Source organism: Malus domestica, chromosome 17 (assembly GCF_042453785.1).
Source record: "Malus domestica chromosome 17, GDT2T_hap1".
Classification (NCBI taxonomy): domain Eukaryota; kingdom Viridiplantae; phylum Streptophyta; class Magnoliopsida; order Rosales; family Rosaceae; genus Malus; species Malus domestica.
Genome location: NC_091677.1, coordinates 21,177,210 through 21,204,156, shown reverse-complemented (window position 1 = coordinate 21,204,156; position 26,947 = coordinate 21,177,210). Strand labels below are relative to the sequence as shown.

General features: G+C 38.6%; 1 protein-coding gene and 2 long non-coding RNA genes across 3 annotated transcripts; 2 read left to right on the top strand and 1 right to left on the bottom strand.

Moving 5' to 3' along the window:
• Positions 1–7,391: 7,391 nt before the first annotated feature.
• LOC103439073 (protein OXIDATIVE STRESS 3-like) lies at positions 7,392–13,666 on the bottom strand. Its single transcript, XM_017333154.3, has 3 exons — positions 13,299–13,666; positions 12,552–12,745; positions 7,392–7,928 (listed from the first exon to the last, which is right to left on the bottom strand). Exons 1-3 carry the CDS (start codon positions 13,541–13,543, stop codon positions 7,729–7,731), a joined length of 639 nt encoding a protein of 212 aa, XP_017188643.1. The 5' UTR covers positions 13,544–13,666; the 3' UTR covers positions 7,392–7,728.
• On the top strand, positions 11,928–12,844 carry LOC114822700 (uncharacterized). The gene is made up of 2 exons (XR_003770872.2): positions 11,928–12,169; positions 12,299–12,844. It is a non-coding gene; the product is annotated as an uncharacterized lncRNA (long non-coding RNA).
• Positions 13,667–18,369: 4,703 nt separating the features above from the next.
• LOC114822686 (uncharacterized) lies at positions 18,370–19,364 on the top strand. Its single transcript, XR_003770839.2, has 3 exons — positions 18,370–18,763; positions 18,864–18,964; positions 19,206–19,364. It is a non-coding gene; the product is annotated as an uncharacterized lncRNA (long non-coding RNA).
• Positions 19,365–26,947: the final 7,583 nt, after the last annotated feature.

Here is a 26,947-nt window from a genome sequence, read left to right as displayed (position 1 = left end):
CCCCTTCACCAACAATTTCACGAACAAAGTGATAACGCACATCTATGTGCTTGGTCCGCGCATGATGAACCTGATACTTAGCCAAATAAATGGCACTCTGACTATCACAATGTACCTCCATCTGCTTCTGATTAACCCCCAAATCTCTAATCAGCCCATGTATCCAAATGGCCTCCTTTATAGCTTCAGCAACTGCCATATATTCAGCCTCTGTAGTAGACAAGGCAACAGACGACTGCAAAATGGACCTCCAACAAACTGGTCCTTTAGCCATAGTAAACACATAGCTGGTAGTAGACTTCCTTCCATCCAAATCACCTGCATAATCTGAATCAACATAACCAACTGCAAAATGACCAATACCAGAGTCATCCCTCTCAAAGCATAAACCAACATCTCGAGTACCATGGAGATATCTCAATATCCACTTAGCTGCTTGCCAGTGCTCTTTACCTGGATTATGCATATATCGACTCACCATGCCAACTGCATGAGCAATATCCGGTCTAGAGCATACCATTGCATACATCAAACTACCAACCAAATTTGCATATGGTATATTTTTCATTTGCAGCTTCTCTTTATCAGTGTTAGGACACTGTAGAGAACTCAATTTAAAATGAGGAGCCAAAGGGGTACTAACCGGTTTGGTTGAATCATGAACTCCAAACTTTCGAATCAACTTCTCAAGGTATTGTCTTTGATTCAAACTGACCAAACCCTTCTCTCTATCTCTAGTGATCTCCATGCCAAGGATCTTCTTCGCTTCACCAAGATCCTTCATCTTAAACTCATTCTTCATTTGCTTCTTCAATTTTTCAATCTCTTCAACATTCTTTGAGGCAATCAACATATCATCAACATATATCAACAAATAAATGAAAGACCCATCTTGTAACTTCTTGAAGTACACACAATGATCATATTGACTTCTAGAATAATTTTGGCCTCTCATAAATTTATCAAACCTTAAATACCATTGCCTTGGAGATTGCTTCAAGCCATAAAGTGATTTCTTCAATTTGCAAAACAAATTCTCCTTCCCTTTCACTATATACCCATCCGGTTGACACATATAAATCTCTTCATTCAAATCACCATGTAGGAAAGCCGTCTTCACATCGAGTTGCACAAGCTCAAGATCATATTGTGCAACAAGAGCTAACATAATACGATTTGAGGAGTGCTTCACAACTGGAGAAAATATTTCATTGTAGTCAATGCCCTCCTTTTGTGCATACCCTTTAGCAACTAATCTTGCTTTAAATCTCACATTGCTTTTCTCATTAGCATCTTCCTTCTTGGCATACACCCATTTGCAACCGATAGCTTTCTTGCCCTTAGGCAATTTAGCTAACTCCCAAGTCTTGTTCTTCAAGAGAAAATTCATCTCATCACCCATGGCATTGCACCACCTATTATTCTCCTCACTCTCAATAGCTTCCTCAAAATTGGATGGAATCTCTTCAGTGATAATAAGAAGAGCAAAAGCAACATAATCATTATACCGAGCTGGCTTGGTAATTTGTCTCTTTCCTCTGTTCTTGGCAATAGACTCTTGAGGTGAAACTTGCTCTTCAACTTGAATAGAATCTTCAAGTTCAACTTCTTCAACATCCTCATGGTCTCCAACTTCTTCACTTGTAGTGGCTTCGACATCAGCGGAAATAGGATTTGAAGTACCAGAGGCAACTTTCTCAAGCTCCACCTGTTGGACATCTTTCACATTCTGCTCAGAGTCTTTGAACATACTTTCTTCATCAAATGTCACATCTCTGCTGATTACAAATTTTTTCATCTCTGGGCACCACAACCTGTAACCTTTGACACCACTACTAAAACCAAGAAAGATAGCCTTTTTTGGCTCTAGGATCAAGTTTATTTTCAGTCACATGAAAATATGCAGGTGAACCAAAAATACGGATATAGTCATAATCAGAAGAAGGTTTTCCAGTCCATACCTCCATTGGTGTCTTACCCTGAATAGCAGCTGAGGGTAACCGGTTGATGATGTGACATGCATAATTAACTGCCTCTGCCCAAAATGACTTGCTTAAACCCGACTGAGACAACATACATCTAACCTTTTCAAGCAAGGTTCGATTCAATCTTTCTGCAACTCCATTTTGTTGTGGAGTTCCCCAGACACTAAAATGTCTCACAATCCCTTCCTCTTTGCAAACTTTAAAGAAAGGGTCGGATGTGTATTCACCACCATTATCCGATCTCAAAATCTTAATCTTTCTCCCAGTCTGGTTCTCAACCATTTTCTTCCAACCTAAGAAAATGCTCAACACCTCACTCTTGTGCTTCATAGTGTAGACCCAAGACCTTCTTGAATAATCATCAACAAAGGTCACGAACCAATGTTTACCACTCAAAGAGGGAGTCTTTGTAGGACCCCAAACATCCGAATGCACATAATCAAGAATGCCCTTCGTCTGATGTACAACAGTACCAAACTTCACTCTAGTTTGCTTCCCCAAGACACAATGCTCACAAAAATCAAGCTTACAAGTCGTGGCACCTTTTAGAAGACCTTGTTTCACAAGCCCTTGTAGAGCTTTCTCACCGGCATGGCCTAATCTCATATGCCACAGTCTAGTAGTATCTGAATCAGATGTGCCCATATTTTCAGAGACTACAGATGCTTCACCTGTCACAGTGCTTCCCTGCAATAAATACAAATGGCCACATCTAGGAGCTTTCATCACAACAAGTGCACCATAAGTAACTTTCAATGTCTGTCCATCTAAATGAAACCTGAAACCCTTGGATTCCAAAGTACCCAAAGAAATAAGATTTTTCTTCAAATTCGGTACATACCGAACACCTGTCAACTCTTTAACCATGCCATCATGCAACTTCAAACGAATTGTACCAATCCCTTTTGTTGTGCAAGGATTGTCATCTCCCATGAACACAACACCACCATCAAACTCTTTCAAGCTTGAAAACCAATCCTTGTGAGGAGTCATATGATGAGTACAACCCGTATCCAACACCCATTTAGTAGCACAATCAAATGATGAGGAAGTGGTTAAAGCAAAATCAGAAAAATCTGTTTCAACCTCAGCAACATTAGCTTCAGAACATTCTTTGCCTTTGGTCTTCAATTTAGGACAATCTTTCTTCCAATGGCCCTTATTACGACAAAAGGCACATTCATCCCTTTCCAAAGGTTTTCTACCTTTAGAGTTTCCTCTAGGTCGAGACTGTGATTTTTTTCTACTAGAAGATGATCTTCTCTCCGATGATCTACCTCTAACAAATAAAGCTTCAGAGGTACTATCATGATTTTTATCTCTATGCCTCATTTCATAATTCATCAAGGCATTTGACACATCTTCAAATTTCACAATTTCTTTACCATGCATAATAGTGGTAACAAAATGCTCATAAGAGTCCGGCAAGGAATTCAACAATATTAAGGCCTTATCTTCATCCTTAATATCCTCATCTAAATTTAACAAGTCGGCAATCAACTTATTAAAAGCATCAAGGTGTCTAATCATTTTTGTACCTTCTTTGTATTGGAAGCGGTAGAGCTTTTTCTTCAAGTGTAGCCGGTTCTCTGCACTCTTTGTCATATATTTGTCTTCCAATTTTTTCCACAACACACTTGCTAATGTCTCCCGCATCACAAAATACTTCTGAGTTTTTACAAGGCACAACCGAATTGAAGAGCAAGCCCACAAATTTAATTTTTCCCATTCCGACTTCGACATAGCTTCCCGCTTCTCTCCCAAAGCGGCAAGTAGATCTTGTTGAGCCAACACATCTTTGACCTCACATTGCCACATCCTGAAGTTGTTTGTGCCATCAAACTTTTCCACTTCGAACTTTGCATTTTGCACCGTAGTTCTTGCAAACCCGGAGCTGTTTCCAAAAGGATTCTCATCTTGCCCGTCTGATATCTTTGGCAACTAGATAGTACCCAAGAGCAACCAGTGTTCTGATACCAATTGTTGTGCTAGGAAAGCACCAAACCTTATGGAACCAACTCAAGCTAACCCACAGGAAATTTATCAAATGAAAATGCAAGAACAAAATATTAAAGAACACCAAGATTTTAACGAGGTTCCTCAACAGTCAGTGTAACTGGAGTACGTCCTCGGAGCAGTAGGAGCTCACCCAATAATCCACTATCAACCAAATGGGAGTTTACAAAGTGTTGGCAATCTCACAACCCAAATAACCCAATACACCCAATAGCTCTCACACACCACAGAAACAAATAGAGAAAGAAATATAATGTATAATTTCTTCTCTATACATATAGCTTAAAGCTATTACAACAACAATTATGATGGATGATTGCTAACCAAAAAGAAGAGCACTTTCTTCTTCTCTTCAACGAAGGGTTGCTGCACCCTTTATATTTTTCTGATGCTCTGCAGCTTGCACTCCTTTTCTCTGCAGCTCTCTCCTTTTTCTTCTCTAAAACAAAATGAGCTTTTATTTCTCACCCTTTCTTCTACCCGTGACTTCTCACATGGACCAAAGAAAAACTTTAGACAAAGTGTGCTTTTCTTTTCCCCAAAACAAGGAAGAAACATCATCATGTTGTCTTTTTTCTTTTGAATTGTTTATAGCCAAAAGTTGGCCACTTGGCCACATACTCCAACACTTAACGCTCCACCTGCAGATAAAAAATATCCTCGTCACTTGGGTCGAAAGGTAGCATCTGAACAACTTGTGAAACCATCCGGATACATTTCTTGGTCTAGGTAGTAAACCTCGTGTTTACTCGAACACAATTTTCCAGCTCCCTCAACCTTAGAATTATGATCTTATTCTTTCAAATCCCAAACGAAGTTCTGGTATCTCTGTGAAAGTCACTCATCCGCACAACCTCTCCAGACACACTTGGTCACTCCACTACAAAGGTCTCGCCTTCAGGGTAATCAAATACAATAAAACAACATTCATGATCATTGAATGGATCTAACCCATGATCCAGAAAATAGCCATCACGGTGACCCGACTAATACAACACTCCATTGTATGCAAAGCTCATATTATCGAGACTATCATATAAAAATTCCTTGTGGGGATGATACAGCTAACTCTCTCCATTTGCCAGTCTCTGAAGAGAAAATCTCCATGTTGAAATCGTACAAATGTCCATCAGGATCAAAGTTAAATACATCATTAGGAGGAAGAATTCCCACAACCCTGCACTATACTTATTAAGTTGCATAAAATGCCCATTCTGATTGTTTTCCTTATAGTAAGGTCGCCTCTCGCAGATGATTCCCACTAGCACGATGTTAAAGCATTGAGTAGGGGGTGGAGAAAGAGCAATGCATTCCATGGTGTCCGGATTGCATATGAAGTAATCATTGTGATAATACCAGCCATTGGCGCACAAAATCAAGTCATCATACGTGCCTACCACAACTGGCTCGTTTTTTAACCCATGGAAACTCTGGAGTCTTTACAACATAAGAGTTAACACTTCAGATAACAGGGACTGAACTCTGTTAAGAAATTCCTCCCCATTGCGGTCTATCAATGGGCACACAACCAGCATTTTCTTTTCAATTCAGAGACGCAAAGGGCTGTCAATAAATCAGGGGCTGTCAATAAATTAGGTGTGGAGATGCAGGGCCGCCTCTGACATTTTGGGGGCCCTGTGCGAATTTAATAAAAAGGCCCTCCTTATTTAAAAAAAAAATGTTGTTGGACAATATATCCATACAAAGCTCAACGATCAATATCCAAACTTACTTAAAATCAGCATCACTCTTACTAATTGAATAATCTCCAAAATAAAATCATGATTTTGGGTTCATCTATAAAAAAAATGGAGCACAACTAAAATAGAGATATGAAAATACGTTTGTATTTGTGGAAGAAAGTAATACACAAGTTAGTTTTTTTACTGCTTAATAGAAAAGTGGAAGAAAGTAGTACACAAGTTTATTGTTAAAAAAAGAAGAAAATTAATATGTTGAGTTCAAGCTCCGCTTAACCATTTGTAATGATGATGATTTTTCTTTTCAGCTTAAAACTTTTTTTATTAGAAATTTATACTCATGTGTAATATAATGGAGGATCAAAAAATTTGGGGCCCCTAAAAAATTTGGGGCCTTGTTCCACCGCACCTTTTGCACACCCCAACGCCCCATTTGTGGAGATGAGAGTGAACCAACGCTTACACACAAACTTGTTTTCAATTAGGATTTTAAAGGATTTTTATAGAGTCCATGCAAATCTATAGGTATTAAAAAATCCATAGATTTTGAAAGATTACCGTCAATAAGAGATTTTGTAGGATTTGAGAAGGAATGGTAAGCATAACAAAATCCTACGTCCACCCCTAGGATTTCTTTTCAACCCCTCACTTTCTTTCTCTCTCTCCCTACACTGCAACTCCAACTTTCTTTCTCAATCTCTATTTTTTCCGAGAAACCCATCCTTCCTTCCTTCTGGCATCTCAGCCACCCACCACATCCTCTCAATATACAATCAATATGCGATTGTATACAATCGTATACAAAGATTGCAAAGTTGATCATACCTTTGGAGATAGGAATTGGCGAAGGCGAGAGAGAGGGTGTGGATAATTGAAGGGTTTGAGTTGCATTTGCTGATGGGCTTTCATTTTTCCTACCTTTCCAGCACCCATTCTTCTTTCTCGCATTTGCTGATGGACTTCTTCATTTTTCCTACCTTTGCAGCATCCATTCCTCTCACTCTCTCTCGAATAAGAGGAATCACTTTTTAGAAAAATTCAAAAGCCGAAAGCACTTTCATGAATGAATGATTATGGTGGAAGGTTTCTGTCGTGGAGGACCATGGACATGAAGGATAGGAGTTACCTTAGAGAACTGGGCACAGTTCTTCATTCACTTTCAAGTTTATTCTTATTTTTATTTAAAAATAAATTTTAAAATGGCAAGAGAGTCTCTCAAAATCCATTTAAATCTTTAATCAAAGTCCATAAGAATCCTTTCAAACCTTTAATCAAAATCTATAAGAATCCTTAGAAATCCATTTGAAAGTTGTAAGGATTCTACATTCCTTTGAAATCTATTACTTAAAAAAATCTTTTAAAATCGTATGAAATCCAAATTGACTACATCCCCTTAGTATTTTAGGTTTTCTTTAATGTTTGGTTTTCTAAGCTTAACCAGTTAGCATTAGGGTTTTGGTTTCTTATCTTTTAGGGTTAAGGTTAGCTTATTTTAAATAGTGTGCTTGTTATTCAATCGAGAATAGTTAGTCACGATGTAACTTTTTGATGTTTTGTAGCTGTCCTGTTTCCACATTCTTATTTGTTTAATAATATTTTTATTTCTTTGTAGCCTTGTTTTTTTATTCTTTTAGATCTAATCTGCTTATGTTTGTTCGTATCAATTTGCCTATGTTTTTGTCCAGTTTCGTTCCGTGAAACTTTTTTTGTTTTCTGGTTGAGTTACCCTTTCGTTGTTCTTACAAAAAAAACAAAAGAAAAAAAAAGAAAAAGAATCTGTTAAAGTCTGAAGCCGGAGTCGCGTCGAGCCACCAGCCGCTATGTTTGTTCTTGTTCCCTCCGCAACGACGAATCCACCACCATCTCACGCCTGTCTTAAACGTCCTGACGAACCTAGTTCCGTCCCATCTAGCACCACCATCTGTACGCCATTGTCAAACCGCTTGTATCCCTCCCGCATACCTGTAACGCCAGCACTGAAGGAACCTGCAACCAGATCCCAGCTCGCGCTACTGTTGCCTGATCCATCACGTCCTTTTATAAAAATTTACCCGTTGATGTACCAGACCACCACCTACGTACTGCCTTCGACCCGCACTAGACTGCTGCCTGCAACCCCAACCCGACCCGCCGATCTGACCGATCCACCACACCACTGCTACACCTATGTCTCGCACCGCTGTTGTACCTGCTGCCATACCTGACTCCAGATGCTTCGTTCCCTGACCTGTAAGAAAATGAATATGAGATAAGATGATTGGGCATTAGTTGTTTGAGTCCAATAAGAATAAGAAAACCTTATAGAAGATGGAATTCAGTTCTTAGCAGTAGAGGATTCTATTGCAGAGATAAACTGATTTGAATTAGGAAGACTTAAGTAGTTTTCTATAAGGATTTTAATAGGGAATCCATATTCTAATGTGAGAAGGATATGTGTGTACATATATATATATATGGCAATCTCTTCTCTCACAGGTGCGCGCTCTTGTTGGAACTGAGTCCTATTCTTGGTTAGAGCAATAGTATCCTGACAGAGAGCCTGACAGAGAGAAGAAGAGTTGTTGCGTTCAGATTAGCAGTGAACACTCATGGCTGCATTCAATGGAAATTCTTCAGGTCAGTATGTTTTACTTTTATATGGATTAGTGTTCTGTGTTTTGATCTTGGTTGTGATTTATAAAACTGAATCTGATCGGTGTAATAAGTTTAACATGTGGTATCAGAGCCTTGGGTTCATGTTCTTAAATTCAATCAATAAAATTGAACAGAATTCAAAAAAAAAAAAAAAACATCATTCTTCAGGTTTCGAAATTGGCTTCAGACCTAAAACTGAGCATAGGAAAAACGGTGCGTTTTAATAAAATATGATTGTTTGATTTTCTTGAGTTAGAATTCGAAACCTATCTAGTTTGGGGTTTTAATGAATCGGAATTACGACTCCTCGTTCTTCCTCTTCCTTTCTGGATTTCAATTTTAATAATCTGGGTGTTTCATGATGGTTCAAACCTGATCTCGAGTACTATAATATCTGTGATTAATGCTTCCGCTGCTGGATATTGATGCTTGTTCTCCGGAGTAAGTTCTTCGAAACTAAAATTAAAATTGGAAGTCAAGTTCAGTTGTTTTCCGATTCTACTGGTATTACATGATTTGAACAACATATGATGATTTTTTCTTGTTATTGTTGATTATATGATCATCTATGGAAGAAAGCCATTTAGGGCTTCAGTCTTCTTCAGAATTTCTGATTTAATGCAGAACAAAACCAATGCACTGAGTTGTGTATACGGCAAATTCTATTTTAATGGAATGATTGTCCGAGGCTACATAATTTTCAGTCCTAAGCATTCAGAAGGGAATCTTTTATTCTATATATACTTATCAGCTTTTGTTGTTATGATGTGCTGCTACTCATCTGCCGCTATGCCAACCAAGCCCGCCTGACAAGATTTGCTGAACCCACCAATCCGTATTGCACCTGCATCAGACCCGCGCCACTCACAGCTGCCCGCATCAGGTCACCACCGCGTTAGGCCGCATTCGTTTTGTCTGCCCCACTGTTGCTGCCTGACCACCCCACTGACAACCACAATTGCAATCTAATGAACCCGCGATTTCACTCGCGATCTGACGATCGATTGATGCATTCATGCAATTGTTTGCCCTAAAGTAATCTATCAACCTTTAAATGTTTCCTCAATAGTATTTATGCGTAGCTGACAGCCACCATAAGTAAAACATTTTTAGGATCTGAGGCAGTCGGTGTGATATTGATCAAAGGCGGTATTCATGGTAAATGAAAGAAATTGAGGGTTCATCTCTTGTTATCTTAATCATCGATTTATTCGACACATGTGGATGATTAAATTGTCTTCAAATCGAATAATTTTTTTAGAGATAACCTTTAGTGATAATAATTGTTGTGCCTTGGCCCGTTCATTAGTGCGGAAACGAGATTCAGATTACAACCTCACCAAATCACACTCAGTTCAACAGAATAAAATACACGAAATAAAGACACCGAGAAATTTACGAGGTTCGGCAAAAACCTGCCTACGTCCCCGGAGAGATATTGCTCTTCACTATGAGAATAACAGTACAAGTACACATGAGTTAAATCAACATAACCCAATCCCGAATCCCTTGCACACCCACTCATAGAATTTTCCCAAGAGCCTCACTCTACCCCAAGAGTTCTTTCACTAAAATACTTTTCACTCTAGCTCTCTTGATTTTCTCTCAACCCATGTTCAACCTTTTCCATGGGAGAGCCGAATGCTCTCTCCACCTTGGATGTTTTTCTGATGTCTTTCTCAGGAGAGAGCCGAATGCTCTCCCTCTCTCTAATGCTTACCCTCTCACTCAGCAAGCCTTTTTATCCTTCGGCAAATCCTTCCACTTATAACAGCAAAAGAAAACCACCTTTGAAAAGGCCACAAATCAAGGGCTAGACATGATGATGTCTCCCTTTTTCTTTGTCCCTTTCTTTAGCCAAAAGTAGATGTCTCCCTTTTCCTTTGTCCCTTTCTTTAGCCGAAAGTAGCTAGCACTCCACATGGTTGAGATGAAATTGTTGCTAACTCATAATTATATGAGCCAATCACAACAATCTCCACCTTGGCGAATACACCATGCAAAAATCCTTGCACCCATCACCAAAGCCCATTGGCCTTACGTACCAGCATACAGACCCTGAATCAACCTCGTTGGTCCTGTTCCGATTCAGTCACTGCCAATGCATGTGCAGTTGCTGCAAGCTAAAAATCAAAATTTAGCTTCAGACAGGATCTCGACACATCCTCGTCTCCTCCAGCAGGTTTTCCTCCTCTTCATTGTCTGCAACCTGGAAACTCGTCAGTGCGCCCGTTTCCAGCAACAACCCATCGAGCCAGACAAAATTCCCATACTTACTCCTACCTCAGGACCATCTCATCACCTGTGAATCCCATAGCTCCACCTGCTGCAAAACCCCTGCAACACTTGAGACTAAACATCACCAGGAGAAGTGTTGTTTCGAGTACCTAGAGGGCATACTCGAAGCCTTATTCCACAAACTTGCTACAACCCAGCCTTGCACCTGTAGCACTATGGACCCTTGCCTCCAGAACCGGATCTGAACCTGCTATCTCTCATATCCTTTTTCCAATTTTCTTCCACGATTCCAACCTTGAACAGCTAAAGCAGTCTTGTGCCCACCATCATCCATGGTCTCCTTTGTGTATCATTCCATACCAAAGAAGCTTGCACCTGCTCCAAACTTACTGTATCTTTCCATGCAATAAAGTTTCACAAGGTTCTCGTACGAATCTGAAAGTGAGGTAAGAAGAAAGAGGCCTTTGTCTTCTTCCTCAACATTAACTTTCGTAGTTGATCTAAGCATCCCTGAACACGGCTTCCATTACTCTCCATTACCAAGAGTAAAATCGCCTTTCCCTTTAAACTGCTCAACTGAAAATTCCATGGTAAACAACAAATCTGGACCTCCAACGAACCAAGCCTCCAACGATGCTCTGATACCAATTGTTGTGCCTTGGCCCGTTCATTAGTGCGGAAACGAGATTCAGATTACAACCTCACCAAATCACACTCAGTTGAACAGAATAAAATACATGAAATAAAGACACCGAGAAATTTACAAGGTTCGGCAAAAACTTGCCTACATCCCCGGAGAGATATTGCTCTTCACTATGAGAATAATAATACAAGTACACATGAGTTAAATCAACATAACCCAATCCTGAATCCCTTGCACACCCACTCATAGAATTTTCCCAAGAGCCTCACTCTACCCCAAGAGTTCTTTCACTAGAATACTTTTCACTCTAGCTCTCTTGATTTTCTCTCAACCCATGTTCAACCTTTTCCATGGGAGAGCCAAATGCTCTCTCCACATTGGATGTTTTTCTGATGCCTTTCTCAGGAGAGAGCCGAATGCTCTCCCTCTCTCTAATGCTTACCCTCTCACTCAGCAAGCCTTTTTATCCTTCGACAAATCCTTCCACTTATAACAACAAAAGAAAACCACCTTTGAAAAGGCCACAAATCAAGGGCTAGACATGATGATGTCTCCCTTTTTCTTTGTCCCTTTCTTTAGCCAAAAGTAGATGTCTCACTTTTCCTTTGTCCCTTTCTTTAGCCGAAAGTAGCTAGCACTCCACATGGTTGAGATGAAATTGTTGCCAACTCATAATTATATGAGCCAATCACAACAATAATGAGTATAAACAATTTCAATTATACTTATTGTATAGTAAAATAATGTCACATTAGCTGGGAAGGGAGAAGCCCTCGTTTCCAGATTGGAAAGAAGTATTGTCATTTAAATCAAACTTTTATGGATGATATGGAGAACCAGATCCTTTTTGGGAATGCATTCCCTGGGGGTAGGGGGAGAATCAGGGGATGTCCCAGATGGGAGGGCAAGCAAACTCAATCCATTCCGCTCCATTGTCATCCCTATTTATACAGGTTGAGCTTTCTTAGAGGAACCGTTAATGTATATTCAATTAAGATTCATCCCAATCTTCTTTCCTTTTTTCTCAGATCATGCATGGAATCTATGCCTATATTCTAAATTCTAGATGTTAATATACGCAGCTGAAAGTGGTAAAAGCCAGTACCAAAGTCCACAGACGGGAGAGGTTCAACATACTAACAAGTATACTTCGACCCAAAAAAAAAAAAGAAATATATTAACAAGTATACACTGTGTAGTTTACGTGCACACCGGCACACGTACGTAAGTAAAACTACTTTCTTACTGGAATTGGAGGGAGCATATTGTTATTTATGCCGAAAGAGCTGCCTCTAGATCTGCTGGAAAAAGATGTAGTAGTTGATGGCTTCTTACTCTTAGAAATGGTGGCCTTCGGAAGTGTGTACGATCTGTAAGAACTCAAGCCACCGCCATAGCTCTTGCTTGCTTTTATTGCCTTTCTTTTTTTATATGGAGACTCTTTCTTTGCAAGATCTTCAATGCTCTTGGCCTTTGATAAAGATGTAAAGGATTGGCACTTGCCCTCAAAATACTTTGAAAGTCCTCTTCTGTACATATATCATAAGAAACTTAGCAAAATGCTAACAAATCTTTTGACATACGATATTCTAAACAATTGGAATATATGGTAAGACATTTAAATTTGAGTCTAAGAGAGCGATTATACTGCCCTCACCAGCTAGTCTAATTTTTTTTTTTACCGTACTTAATCAAATGTTTCATACTTTCAATGTATTGTGTGGCAAATGAAAAATGATGATGCTAATTAAATTAGATGTTTCATTTTTTTTATGGGAACTATTATTGCCACTCCAAAAATCTCGTTGTGCACTCCTCACAAATATATTTTTCATTCTTTCTACATATAGAAAGTTTGGAGTCCACAATGAGAATTTTGGAGTGCTAATAATAATTCTTTTTTTTTTATTACATAATATAACCTTTTACGGAAATTTGGAAATATATTAATAATATGTGAATGCCAAAACTATCCAACATCCAAAACCTAAAACTATGTATCGTGGTTATAAATTAATGGAAAAGAAATTAGAAATATATTTTTGATGAAATGGCCGGCTTTTCCTTTTTCTATATTCTTACTTGATGGGTAGCTGAGCCATGAGATCTGACAAGTCGAACAACGATCCATGAGAATGAAAGGAAGAAGAACATGACGACGACATTGACGATGAAGATGCATCATCTACTAAGTCCGATGAAGATGTCGATGATCTATTCGAAATCGATGTCGAGGATGTTGTGTCGTACATATCATCATGATCTCCTTCCATGATTACCCAGCTATCTTCCCTTTTTGTGTAGTTGTCATATTTTGTGAGACCCATAGATCTTGGTAAAGAAAAAGAGAAGGAGAAGAGAAGAACAAAAGAAACTTATGGATAATAATTCCAAAGAAGTTTCATGTAAATGTATTAAAGTTTGAGCTAATTAGCACATTCTTTTGGGGCATATATGTATATATACAAAGAATATATAACACATGTACATAAAGAGTTTGTGTGTCACATCCCCCGCCCGGGCCCCCACCACATCCCGGGCTCGACTCCACCGTAGCACGTTATTGTCCGTTTTGGGCCCCGACCACGCCCTTACGGTTTTGTTTTTGGGAACTCACACGAGAACTTCCCAATGGATCACCCATCATGGGAGTGCTCTTGTGCGCTACTCGCTTAACTTCCGAGTTCCGATGAACTCCGAAGCCAGTGAGCTCCCAAAAAGCTTCGTGCTAGGTAGAGATGAGAATATACATATAAGGCTTACATGATCCACTTCCCTGGGTGATGTGGGATGTTACAATCCACCCCCCTTAGGGCCCGACATCCTCGTTAGCACACTTCTGACCAGGGATTGACTATGATACCAAACTGACACACCCCGACCTGGGAAGGTCGAAGCATATTGGCCATCACCGTAAGGTGACGTAACCATAAGGGTAAGTGATGTGACAAAGTAAAGAAATTTAAAACTAATTAGAACTAGATATACTAAATAGTGAAAGAGTGCGCAATCGTGGGAAGAACCCACTACAACTATTCAGAGCGCAATAGACAGTGAGACTATAGAAGAGTAGTCAAAGTAACTAAAGTACACTTATTACATAATTGTAGTGGATTCTTCTCACGATTGCGCACTCTTTCACTATTTAGTATATCTAGTTCTAATTAGTTTTAAATTTATTCACTTTTTCACATCACTTACCCTTATGGTACGTCACCTTACGGTGATGGTCAACATGCTTCGACCTTCCCAGGTCGAGGTGTGTCATTGTGGATTAGATTGCTTGGTTCCTATAAAAGTGCATACCTATCACAGGCGATTACATGGAAATTCTATGATTTTTGGGCAAGCAAGCCAACACATACACTGGTTTTTAATCTAAAAAGTTAAAAAGGATAATGCTTTAGATTTTTTTTGGAATAACGTAATTTCATTGTATAATTTTATAATTAGAATCGTTCAATTTCTTAATTTTCATTTGAAAATCATCTTTACAAAAAAAAAATTAACCGAATATGATATTGTTTATGCATCCAGTCCAAATGTATAGAATAAATCAACAGTGTGATACCAAGTAACATATTCATGACCGCCCATTTATTTGAAATATTTGAATGACTAAATCTTTGATTTAAATTTTGTGAATAATCGTCATATGAAGATTAAGAAATTGAACTATTCTAATTATAAAATTTATGCGGCGGAAATACAATATTTGCAATGAGTGAGACATGAATGCAAGTATATTAAAAAATAAATCAAATATGCAATTGACAATTTTTCTTAACTTAAAATTATGGTAAATGTGGACCTGTAGCTAATCTATATAACATGTAAGAATCCATGTACTCCACTGTCTCCCAATTCTTTTCTTAAAAAAAAATAATAATAAAATTAAGAAAACATGCTCATTGCCCTGGTTGTTTCCTTTTCATACATTGCCTTACCCTAAGATTCTTCATTATCTTCTCACTCATGGTTTGAAATAATTGACTTATGTTATGGTACGAACAAAAGAGGATAAGCTCTATATCCTTTTAGCCACTCAAGCAACCACCCACGTACCTACCCGAGTCACCTTTAATTGGACCATATTGTCTAATTTTCAATGGTTCTGATTAACTCGTTCTAAGAGTGGGGTTGTTCTAGATGTACCAACATTAGGACACATTGTTTGGATAGGTATGGACTTATTCCAACATATGCCCTTAACCTACTTCCTTATCAACATTCATACGAGTTACTTAATCAGATTTTATTGTTCTTGATTACTTAGACACCCCAATATATAGTTAATAACTATTAGAGTTTTCCCATAAAAAGGCTTCGACGATTATTTATTAATTTGTTTTTTCTTTTTTAGGTTAATTTTTACAATTCACTTACGTTATAGCACGTAATAAAATATACTGCTATACCCTAGAGTATAACTCGCCTCTTTGTTTTCCCTTGGAAAGTATTGTCGGGGTGTGATTATTTACATCTTTCTTCAATCGAGGGTGAGAAGAGTATTGAGAGTTTGAAGATGATTTGGCATGTAAGGTTATCTCACATTAGATATATGGGTGAACCAACAAAACACATACAACCTTGAAGGGCATAAATAGTTATTTCATATTTGTGCATACAAGTCATATAATATTAAAATTTTAAAGTGAAAATGTTTAATAAATTGTGGGGTGTCTGTAATCATCCTAAATATTAATGTAGAATATATAGGGATTAGGATAGGAGAGCGCTAATTTTTTACACACATTTTAACACCTATTTTGTAAGGCTCACTTTGTAACATTCTTCAAGGATCCAAACCACTTATAATTCAATAATTTAACCATTTATTTTTAAAGTTTTATCTCAAAGATCATCTTTACCAAAAAGTCATCAACACAAGAAACAATATAAATGTTCGATTAAATGGTAGTCATTTTAGTGTTTCTTTGAAGTACTATATTCGTCTATATTCGTCTATTTTCTTCACTTTAGTTGAACGCTTTTGCATTTTTGAATTTGTCTAACTTTCTATAACAATGATATATAAATACATGAATTATAATATAAACTATTCGGATCACTAAACAAAAGTGTCACCTCTTGTGTCTCATCACATGAGAAATCAAGGTCCTTGTAAAATTTGAGCTCCATATTTATCTTGATAAGGTCAATCGATATAAAAGAATTATAGATAGGACTTGACGGGCAAAGGAACCTTCTCACATCAACTCAGAATTAGTCCTTCCGTACAGCCGTGGCCTACCAACCATTATCTCCCTCCCCTTTATCCATCCATATTTATTTTTCCACCTTCAACCCAACCCACCCATCAATATGGTACGTTTACGGTCGCACGGAGTTAAGGGTTTCTACTAATTTATATTATTTTGTGTCTATCTTCAACATATTTTAAGAGCGTGGGAGAAGTAGTCAGTTTCAAGGACGAAGTCAGAATATATATATATTTTTTTTTTCATGAACTAGCTTGTATTTGTTCTATTTCGTTATTTGCTACTTACCCATGGTGAATATGGTGGTGTACATTTTGAGATTATGGCACTAAATTCGGCAACGCAACGTAATGCATGACATGAATCAAAGACACGAGTCAACTACCGTATAATTCATTTCAGCATTTTGTCGAGTACTTGGAGCATATTGCTCAATTCTTTCGACAGATGGGCACAGGGCCTGCCAAGAGGAGATGAGTTGGGCATTGACAAGTTATTCTACAATCTCCACCGAGGCTCGTTTTTGATAAACTAGCCCCAATACTTGGTTGCGGTTCAGAGTCTATTATACACTAAGACTTTCTGACATCGCAGATATAATACAAGAACATTTCTCCTTTGGCATAGAAAATATAATTTTTACCACATCTTAATAAGGTGAAATCCAAGGATACTCAGAAATCAGGAGCAAATAAAAAGCAAAGTGAATAAATACACAAATTAAGAAAACACGAAAATCGGAGAAATAAACAAATCCTATAACACCAAAGGACAATCATTTCGCCTGCCACTACTATAATATTATCTTTAGGTGGCGAATGATGGTAGCGAATATTAGAAAAATCATGTCGGATAAATTATATCCGACACATCATTTAATTAGTGTTGGATATTAGAAAAATTATGTCAGTTATATCCGACATAAATTTATGGCAGATATCAAAAAAATCTTGTCAGTTATAACCAACAGAAGTTTTGAATCTTTTTTTTTTTAAATATTTTTGACAAATTCTGGCGGTTTTTAAGTTAATGGTGGCGGTTATAACCGACAGAAATTGACTATTTTATTACTTTACTTTCTGGCGGTTATTATTTTAGTATTCTGACGATTATAATCGACAAAAATGAAAATTTTATTATTTTAAAATGTTATATTGATAAAAAATAAATAAATAAACACATATTTTTAAATATTTTTTTTCACTCATGACCCTAAAGTCTAATGAACCCAATTCCCACGAGCCATAAATTTTCTGAGAGAATAATAACAACAGACTACAATCTAAAGCTCTATCATTTTTGTAATAAGGATTATGCTCCCTCACAGGCATGCAACAAGATACAAAGAAATTCAAACAATTTTTTTCAATGCGTCACAAAGCACATTGTCTGGCACATAAACACACATGAACATTTGGACTACTCTATCATGTCTGATTTTATTATTTTAAAATGTTACAATGATTAAAAATAAATAAATAAACACATGTTTTAAATATTTTTTTTTTCACTCATGGCTCTGTCGGATATAACCGACACAAACAGAGCAAAATTTTGGACGACCACTTGAATAATCTCTGAATGTTTTTTTTTTCTGCGATTTTTTACACATGCTATCTCGGAGGATATACAAATATATTTGACAGTTGGATCGTTGAAACTAGTTTCGTAGAATACATATCCTATCAAATTGATAGATTTAACAAACACTTAAGAGTTAATGTTATATGTCACAGCCCGTCTCAAAATATATTCTCTGATGGTGTGAAATGTCTAAATTACCCTTGGATGTCGAGTACGTTGTGTAGTGGTGTGGTTTGAGCTTAATATTTTGACCTATTATTTCCTTTCCTAAAAATTTGGAACTTAAGTTTGATTTGTTTTTAGTTTGGTTGGCCAAACCCGGACCCCACACACACACCAACCAATCCCGTCTCTCTCTCTCCCTCTCTCGGTTTTCTTCCATTTTTCGTACAATACGTACGGTCAACCTTCGAACCTAGCTCACTAATCACGGATCGAGGTTTTGGAAGCCATCTTCGTGTTCCTTGTGAACTCAGGAACACATCCATACCATTTTTAGAACGTGAATCCTTCGAAAACCCGAGAACCCAAAAATCCCAGATTTGAGCACTGTTCATGCAGTCGTGATCATGGAAGTTTCAGTGAATTTTAAGGTTCTACTTTAGGACGTCTTCAAGAAGCTCGGGGAAGAAAGTTGGAGTGTTTTGGACGTCGGGAAATCCCAGTTCACAAGTTTCAAGTTTTGGCCAGATTATCGATGTTTCTCCGACGAGATTCGGTGGATTTTAGGGCTTAAAATTGGTAAGGTTTTGTTCTACTCGTTGTAAGCTTCATTTTGAGACAAATTTCATGAATTTTGGTTAAGAAATGTAGAAGATATGAAGGTTTCAATAATTTCTAGAAACTGGCGATCGCAGCGGCACCGACGATGGTCTCCGACAAACCAAGGAAGACGAAGGGGAACATTCCGTCAAGTTTGATGGAATATTCTAACGGCGTTAGGTAACACTGTTAATTTCTGTTAAGGTTTTAACAGAATATTCCAAACGACAATCAAGTTTCAGTTAGGGTTTAGCTGCGCGTGGGCGGTCGGAAATTTTTTTTAAAAATATGGGGATGTTCATGGTGTTGGTTATATCACGTTGGTATATTCAAACACCCCATTTGAGCATTGTATGAGAAGTTATTTCCTAGTTTTGTGTATGTGCTTTAAATAATGTTTATTTAGTTATTTCATATATAGGTGAGACCTATCCGAAGGACGAGCACCATCAATCGAGGCTCGAGGGCTACGACCCTTCGACATACCAGTGAGTGGGCTTTTGGTTTTTCCGTATATACCTATATACTTGAGATTTTTCCCAGAAAATGAATTTGAATGATTATACGTTTTGAAATGCCATGCAAAGTATCTGCCTATTTTATTTATGCATTAGTAGTTGCATATATTTATGATTGGTGTTGCGGACGCACAAGTAACAAAACGTCTTTCCAATTGCATAACTCAAGGCTTCTATGGTTTTAACATTTTACAACTTCACCAAAACCATCCTCAAACATGAGCTATGTGAGTTAGTGTAGCAAACTGTCATTCACGTAGATAACAGCCTATTAAGCGAAAACAGTCAAAACAGAACAGAGACCAGTAGGGAACCGAAGCTTACTTCAATGTAGTACCCCATACAAGTAGATTATGATAGTTCAGTCACATTCCCTACCCTAGTACATTCAATTCCTAAAACTATTGAGCTCATCCTCATTGTCTTGACTATTATGGTAAATGAATTCATCGGTTACATAATTAAAGATGCAGTTGAGATAACGATATAGTAAGGGACTGTTTGATAACCATTTCACTTACTTCGGTTTTCACTTTTTGTGCTTCAGATATGAGAAAAGTAAATCCGTGGGGGTGGGGGGGGAGATGAGGGATGAAGAATGGTGATGGGAGAGAGGGGAAAGAATAACAAAGAACGCAAACAAAATCTTAAAAGTGAAAGCAACTAAAAATAGTTTATGGTTTTTAGTTGACATTTCTTATGCATCTCTCCTACCATTCATAATCCACTCTTCTTCATCCCAATTTCTCTCATGTATTTCCCCTCTTTCACTAACACTAAAAATGAAAACCAAAAATTTAAAATCGAAATGGTTATTAAATGAGTGGGCCCTAAACTTTTGCGCATGCAATACAAAATTTTATGACATCATAAGTGACATGCGCATGAAGGACTAACCTTTCCACTAAACACAAATTCAGTTGTTAATGTCTAATGAGGAAGCAAAAGACTTCATAAATGTTTTAAATGCTGCCCATGATTGATGATCCAATAGATTTGTATATCGCAATGCCTACTTGTTCAAGGGGGTTTTCCTTTTGAGATTTTGATATCAAGGCATGAGTTAGAAAACACTTAAATTAGGATAGAATTCTATAATTCAGCCATTGTGCACCTCAAACATTCATACACAATTTAACAACTAAGATACAAATCCTCAACTTAAGTTCTAATTACTGGACACCACACATGCACACACAAACGCACACATAATATATGTACAGTGCCGGTGCACAAAGTTACACTTGCAAATTGAATTGTACAACGGTCTCATGGATGGGACTACTTTTAGAGAAAAAGAATAAGTACCTTTGGTCTTTTTGCAGTTTGCTCAATATAGCATCCAAGTCCATGTGCATTCTTAAACTATCCGAAGAAACATTCTTTATCAAGTGTATTATTGCTGAGGCATTGTTCATGAACGCAAACAAGTAGATTAAAACCAACGGCTATAGTTGTTTCCTACAAGTAAATAACTAATGGGGCATTTCAAAAGATAAAAAGAAAAAACAAAGTCTGGATGGATTTCAAAGTTTAAGAACCAAATGACTAAAAGAAAAAAAAAATGTCAGAGACAAATGTATGAATGAAGATGTTAAAGAAGGAATATCTGATCCGATTAGGCAGCAACTTTACAGTAAAGGCAAGAACTAAAGTAATACCAGCAATGAAACATCATGCACTACTGGTCTATTAATGTCTCTTCCAACGTAGAAACCTGCACTCCGTGTCAATACACAATGGAAGACGGCTCTGAATGGATAACCTTGAAACATCAACGAAAAGTTCCATATTTTGTTTAGCATGACGCATCATATATGTTAAGATACTTATAATTCTTATAACTATGGTAAAATTTCTATTTATCAGCTAAGCTCCATATATTAGGGTAACTTAATAGCTTCTCGGCTCACAGTCAACCTTCAGGTTAGGTAGTCAGAAGCCAAAAGAAAAGGAGCATTTGAAGATAAATTGTGTACTATGAATGAAATAAAATTCTGCCTCTTTGTAGGGTAGGTAGTGTGATTTAAAAATTGTGGCTCAGGAACCTTTTAAATTAAGAAGGTGCACCTTGGATTTTGAAAATCTGATGAACCAGCAATTCTTATAACTTCACTGTGTTTTTCGTACAGCCCCTCCAGGCATCCTCTTACACATTTTTCACCCTTTGGTTTATTACTGTATCCATTAATTTTCCCATAGGCTTTGGTTCCATATGCAATTCCTGGCAACCCAAATACTTTTTAAGGAGGAAAACAAAAGCAAAACTCTAACTGACCAAGATGGCTACTCAAAACAAAATCTGCCGGGGTAAAAATTACTACAGCCATGTTCAATTAAGCACCGAGGAACTTGGCCTACCAAAACTGAGTACGGAGATATAGCAAAGATGAGACACAATCATGTGAAACATTAATGATAAAAACTGAGTAAGTAATCAATTGCAAAATAACATAAGAGATGGTAAATTCATAAACCCGCACCTTTAATCTTGGAATCGAATGTTGGTCTAGTGCATTAACTAGTGCAGGTACAATCCTCAAATGATGAAGAATCTGCATTGCCTCAATCAGGATTATAGGCAGTTGCATAAAATTAAAAGCTGCACATCAAACTCGAGAATGGGGATCTTGGAATGATTTCAAAATAATGATCGTAACTTGTTCCAAATAATTTTTCATCAGCACCTGCACTAAAGGAATGGGTTGAGACATATCGATGGTATAAGGATCGCATATAATGAGGAAATAACAGGTACTGGATGCCTGAATTACTATCCACGTGCTAAGTTTACTAACACAATCTCGTATCTAGCTTTATCATAACAAATCTTAACCCCTCCCCCCCCTCCCCCCCCCCAGTCTCAGGATAAATGTGCAAAACAGAAAATGTATATGGTGTATACTTTTCCATCATCTTTTATTGATACTGATTACCGACACATAACGTTATTTGACTGAACCATATAAAAAAAACAAGTTATGATTTTTGTGACTGGTTGGTAACTCAGGTAAAACTCCGCCTATGTAAGTTTATCTTACATTGCCGGTCCCAAGCCCGGGTAAAGGAGGAGGGGGAGGGCGTCAGGTAGTCGACAGCCGGCACTCCACAGTTACGTCGAATCCTTATGAAAATGAATTCAAAACGAAATCGCGCTAAAACTAGGGCGTCACCCGTAAGTGGCGCACTGTGTGGCCCGAGCACAGTGATAAGTGAGCAAGGGTCGCTGTATCTCCATAGGCACCCGGATGCAGTGTTAAATGAGCAAGGGGGCCATAGAAACTTCTTTTCGAACGACTCCACTCAAAGTTGTTTGGGAGCATATGCACCTATCAACTTTACACGGGACACACAAAAGAAGTACTTTGATTCCATTGGACGGGGGAGGGTGAAGAAGCTAGGACAGAAGGGTAGAGTTCAGGAGAGTAGAATGCGTTTAAGAACGTGGAATATAGGAACCTTAACGGGAAAATCTATGGAAATAGTGGAAGTTATGGTGAGGAGAAGGATAAATATTATGTGCCTACAAGAAACTAAGTGGGTTGGTCTTAAGGCAAAGGATCTAGAAAACTCAGGGTTTAAACTTTGGTACTCGGGCACAAATAGAACGAGAAGCGGTGTTGGCATCATCGTGGACAAGACCTTGACACAAGATGTTGTAGATGTCAAGAGGGTAGGAGATAGAATCATAGCAATCAAGATTGTAATAGGACAAGAACTTATCAATGTGATTAGTGCGTACGCACCTCAAGTAGGGTTGGATATGAGTTCGAAGGAGAAATTTTGGGAAGACCTTGGAGACTTGGTGCAAGGAATTGCTCAAACGGAGAAGTTATTTATAGGAGGAGATTTAAATGGACACGTGGGCAGGGAGCCAGGCAACTATTGAGGTTTTCATGGTGGCCATGGTTTTGGGGAGAGAAACGAGGATGGGGAAGCTATCTTGGATTTTGCAATGGCATATGATCTTTTCTTAGCCAACACCTTCTTTAAGAAGAGAGAAGAACATGTGATCACCTACAAGAGTGGGTCGTCAAAAACACAAATAGATTTTCTTCTAATGAGGAAAGGGGATCGTATAACTTGTAAGGATTGCAAAGTTATACCAGGAAAGAGCGTGGCTAATCAACATCGCTTGTTGGTGATGGATGTACATATCAAAAGAGTGAGAAAAAAGAACAAGACTTGAAAGTGCCCAAGGACTAGATGGTGGAATCTAAAAGAAGAAAAACAAGTCATTTTCAAAGAGAAAGTAATCACCCAGTGTGTGTGGGATAGAGAGGGGGAAGCTAGCCAAATGTGGGATTCCATGGCTAGTTGTATCCGAAAAGTAGCAAAAGAGGTATTAGGAGAGTCCAAGGGCTTTGCCACACACCAAAAGGAATCTTGGTGGTGGAATGAGGAGGTACAAACAAAGGTGAAGGCTAAGAAGGAATGTTGTAAAGCCTTATACAAGGATAGGACCGATGAAAATGGTGAAAGGTATCGAAAAACGAAGCAAGAGGCGAAGAAAGCTGTGAGAGAAGCTAAGTTAGCGGCTTATGACGATATGTATAAGCGACTAGATACCAAAGAAGGAGAGTTGGATATCTATAAACTAGCTAGAGCAAGGGAAAAGAAGACAAGGCACCTAAACCAAGTGAGGTGCATCAAGGATGAGGATGGAAAGGTTCTTGCTACAGAGAACGCGGTTAAAGATAGATGGAGAGGTTATTTTCATAATCTTTTCAATGAAGGACATGAAAGGAGTGCTTCTTTAGAGGAGTTGAGTAACTCAGAAGAGTGTAGAAACTACTCTTTTTATCATCGAATCCGGAAGGAAGAAGTGGTTGTAGCTTTGAAGAAGATGAAGCATAGAAAAGCAGTAGGCCCAGACGATATACCAATCGAAGTGTGGAAAGTTTTGGGAGAGACAGGTATAACATGGCTCACTGACCTTTTTAATAGGATTTTGAAAACGAAGAAGATGCCAAATGAGTGGCGAACGAGCACTTTGGTGCCTATCTACAAGAATAAGGGCGACGTACAAAATTGCATGAACTATAGGGGTATTAAGCTAATGAGTCATACAATGAAGCTCTGGGAGAGAGTCATTGAGCATAGATTGAGGCAAGAGACACGGGTTTCGGACAACCAATTCGGGTTCATGTCAGGGCGCTCAACCATGGAGGCAATCTATCTCACGAAGATTGATGGAAAGATATAAAGATGGGAAAAAGGATTTACACATGGTCTTTATAGATTTGGAAAAAGCGTATGATAGGGTCCCAAGAGACATTCTTTGGAGGAATTTAGAGAAGAAAGGAGTACGAGTAGCATATATCCAAGCTATAAAGGATATGTATGAAGAAGCAAAGACTGCCGTAAGAACTCATGAAGGACAAACCGAAAGCTTTCCCATAACTGTAGGATTACATCAAGGCTCATCCTTAAGTCCTTACCTTTTTGCGTTGGTAATGGATGAGTTAACAAGACATATTCAAGATGATATTCCTTGGTGTATGCTTTTCGCAGACGATATAGTGTTGATAGATGAAACTCAGGAAGGGGTAAATGCAAAGCTTAACCTTTGGAGAGAAGTGTTGGAATCTAAAGGTCTTCGCCTAAGCCGATCAAAGACAGAATATATGGAGTGCAAGTTCAGTGCAAATGGAAGCCAAAACGAGTTAGGGGTGAGGATCGGAGATCAAGAAATACCAAAGAGCGATCGTTTTCGTTACCTAGGATCTATCTTGCAAAAGAACGGAGAATTAGATGGAGATCTCAACCATAGAATACAAGCTGGATGGATGAAGTGGAAGAGTGCATCCGGCGTGTTGTGTGACTGCTGTATGCCACTGAAGCTCAAAGGAAAATTTTATAGGACGGCAATAAGGCCGGCGATGCTGTATGGCACAGAATGTTGGGCGGTGAAGCATCAACACGTACACAAAATGGGTGTAGCGGAGATGAGGATGCTTCGTTGGATGTGTGGGCACACAAGAAAGGATAAGATTAGGAATGAGGATATCCGAGGTAAAGTAGGAGTAGCCAAAATTGAAGGAAAGATGAGAGAAAATTGGTTACGGTGGTTTGGACATGTGCAAAGAAGGCCTACTGACGCTCCGATTAGAAGATGCGACTAGGGACAGAGGTTCAAGGCCGAAGGGGTAGAGGAAGACCTAGGAAAACTTTGGAAGAGACTCTAAGAAAAGACTTAGAGTACTTGGATCTAACGGAGGACATGACACAGGACCGAGCACAATGGCGTTCAAAGATTCATATAGCCGATCTCACTCAGTGACTTGGATTTTCCAAGTCTCCAACCGAGAAGTTTTCCTCACTCGGGAAATTAAGGGAATACTACCTCAACCTATATGCTCCACTCACAAAGCTTTAACATACAAGCTTCAACAAAAGAAAATTCAGAGAAATTAGCGAAGAAGGCTTTGGTGTATTTAACACAATACGTTGAAATGAAGGAAAGCTATTTATTGATATCCCCGATAAGTCACAAATATGTACATATACATGAGTCAAAATAAACAAACAAGAGGGAGCCTTCACAAAGGTTGCTTAGGAGAAGTCTCAGCAGTCGGTAGAGCCCCAGAAAGAGCAGGCACTGGAGGGGGATCATTTGGAGCCTCAGTACTGGACAGAACCCTAGAAGGAGGAGGCAGCAGAGGTTGATCATTTGGAGCTTCATTACGCGGTACAGCCCCAGAAGACGAAGGCAATAAATGCCTTTGGAACAAACCCACAAATCTCTGATGATCAAGTAAAACCTGACCATCAGATTCCTTCATCTGGTCAAGCTTCCTCTTCATGTTTGTAGCATAGTAATGTGCGAGCCGGTGCAACTGTTTATTCTCATGCTTAAGCCCTGTAATCTCCTGTTTGAGACTCATCACTTCAGCCGCCAATGATTCAACTTGGCGGGTTTGAGCAAATAGGCGTTGGGCCATGTTAGACATAGAACCTGCACACTGAACACTGAGAGCCAGATAATCCTTAACAGCCAACTCATCAGATCGTTTGGAAAGTAGTCTGTTATCTTTGGGAGTGAGAAGGTTCCTAGCCACTACCGCAGCGGTCATATCATTCTTCATCACGGAATCCCCAACGGTAAGAGGACCAGTAGGGGAGACGAAGGATGGGCGCCATATGTTGTCTGGAGAAGGCGTGGCTACCTCTTCAACAAGGTTCAAGTCAAAACGACGGTCAAAGGGGCCAGACATTTTCAAAGGTGTTGAAGAGAGAAGAGGTCGGACAAATCAAGATCTTAGAAGTGCAAGAATGGAGCTTCTACTGGTGGAGATTCAAGTGTGCTTTGGAACTTAATGCCAGCCTCTATAAAAATCTGCACTCGACGGAGCTTCAGAAATCGAAGAGGCGTTTGCTTTCTCAAAAGCTGGGCTGCTCAGAGACCACGAGACGTTTGCTTTCTCAAAAGTTGGGCTGCTCAAAGACCACGAAGGCCGATCTCAGAAATCGAAGAGGCGCTTGCTTTCTCAAAAGCTGGGCTGCTCAGAGACCACGAGGGTCGATCTCAGAAATCGAAAAGGCACCTACTTTTCCAGCCTTGTCAGCACCTGTCAGCTTTGCGGAAATTATGGGCATTATGTCGAAGATTTCTGGTGAAGTAGAAAGCACATGAATCTTACTG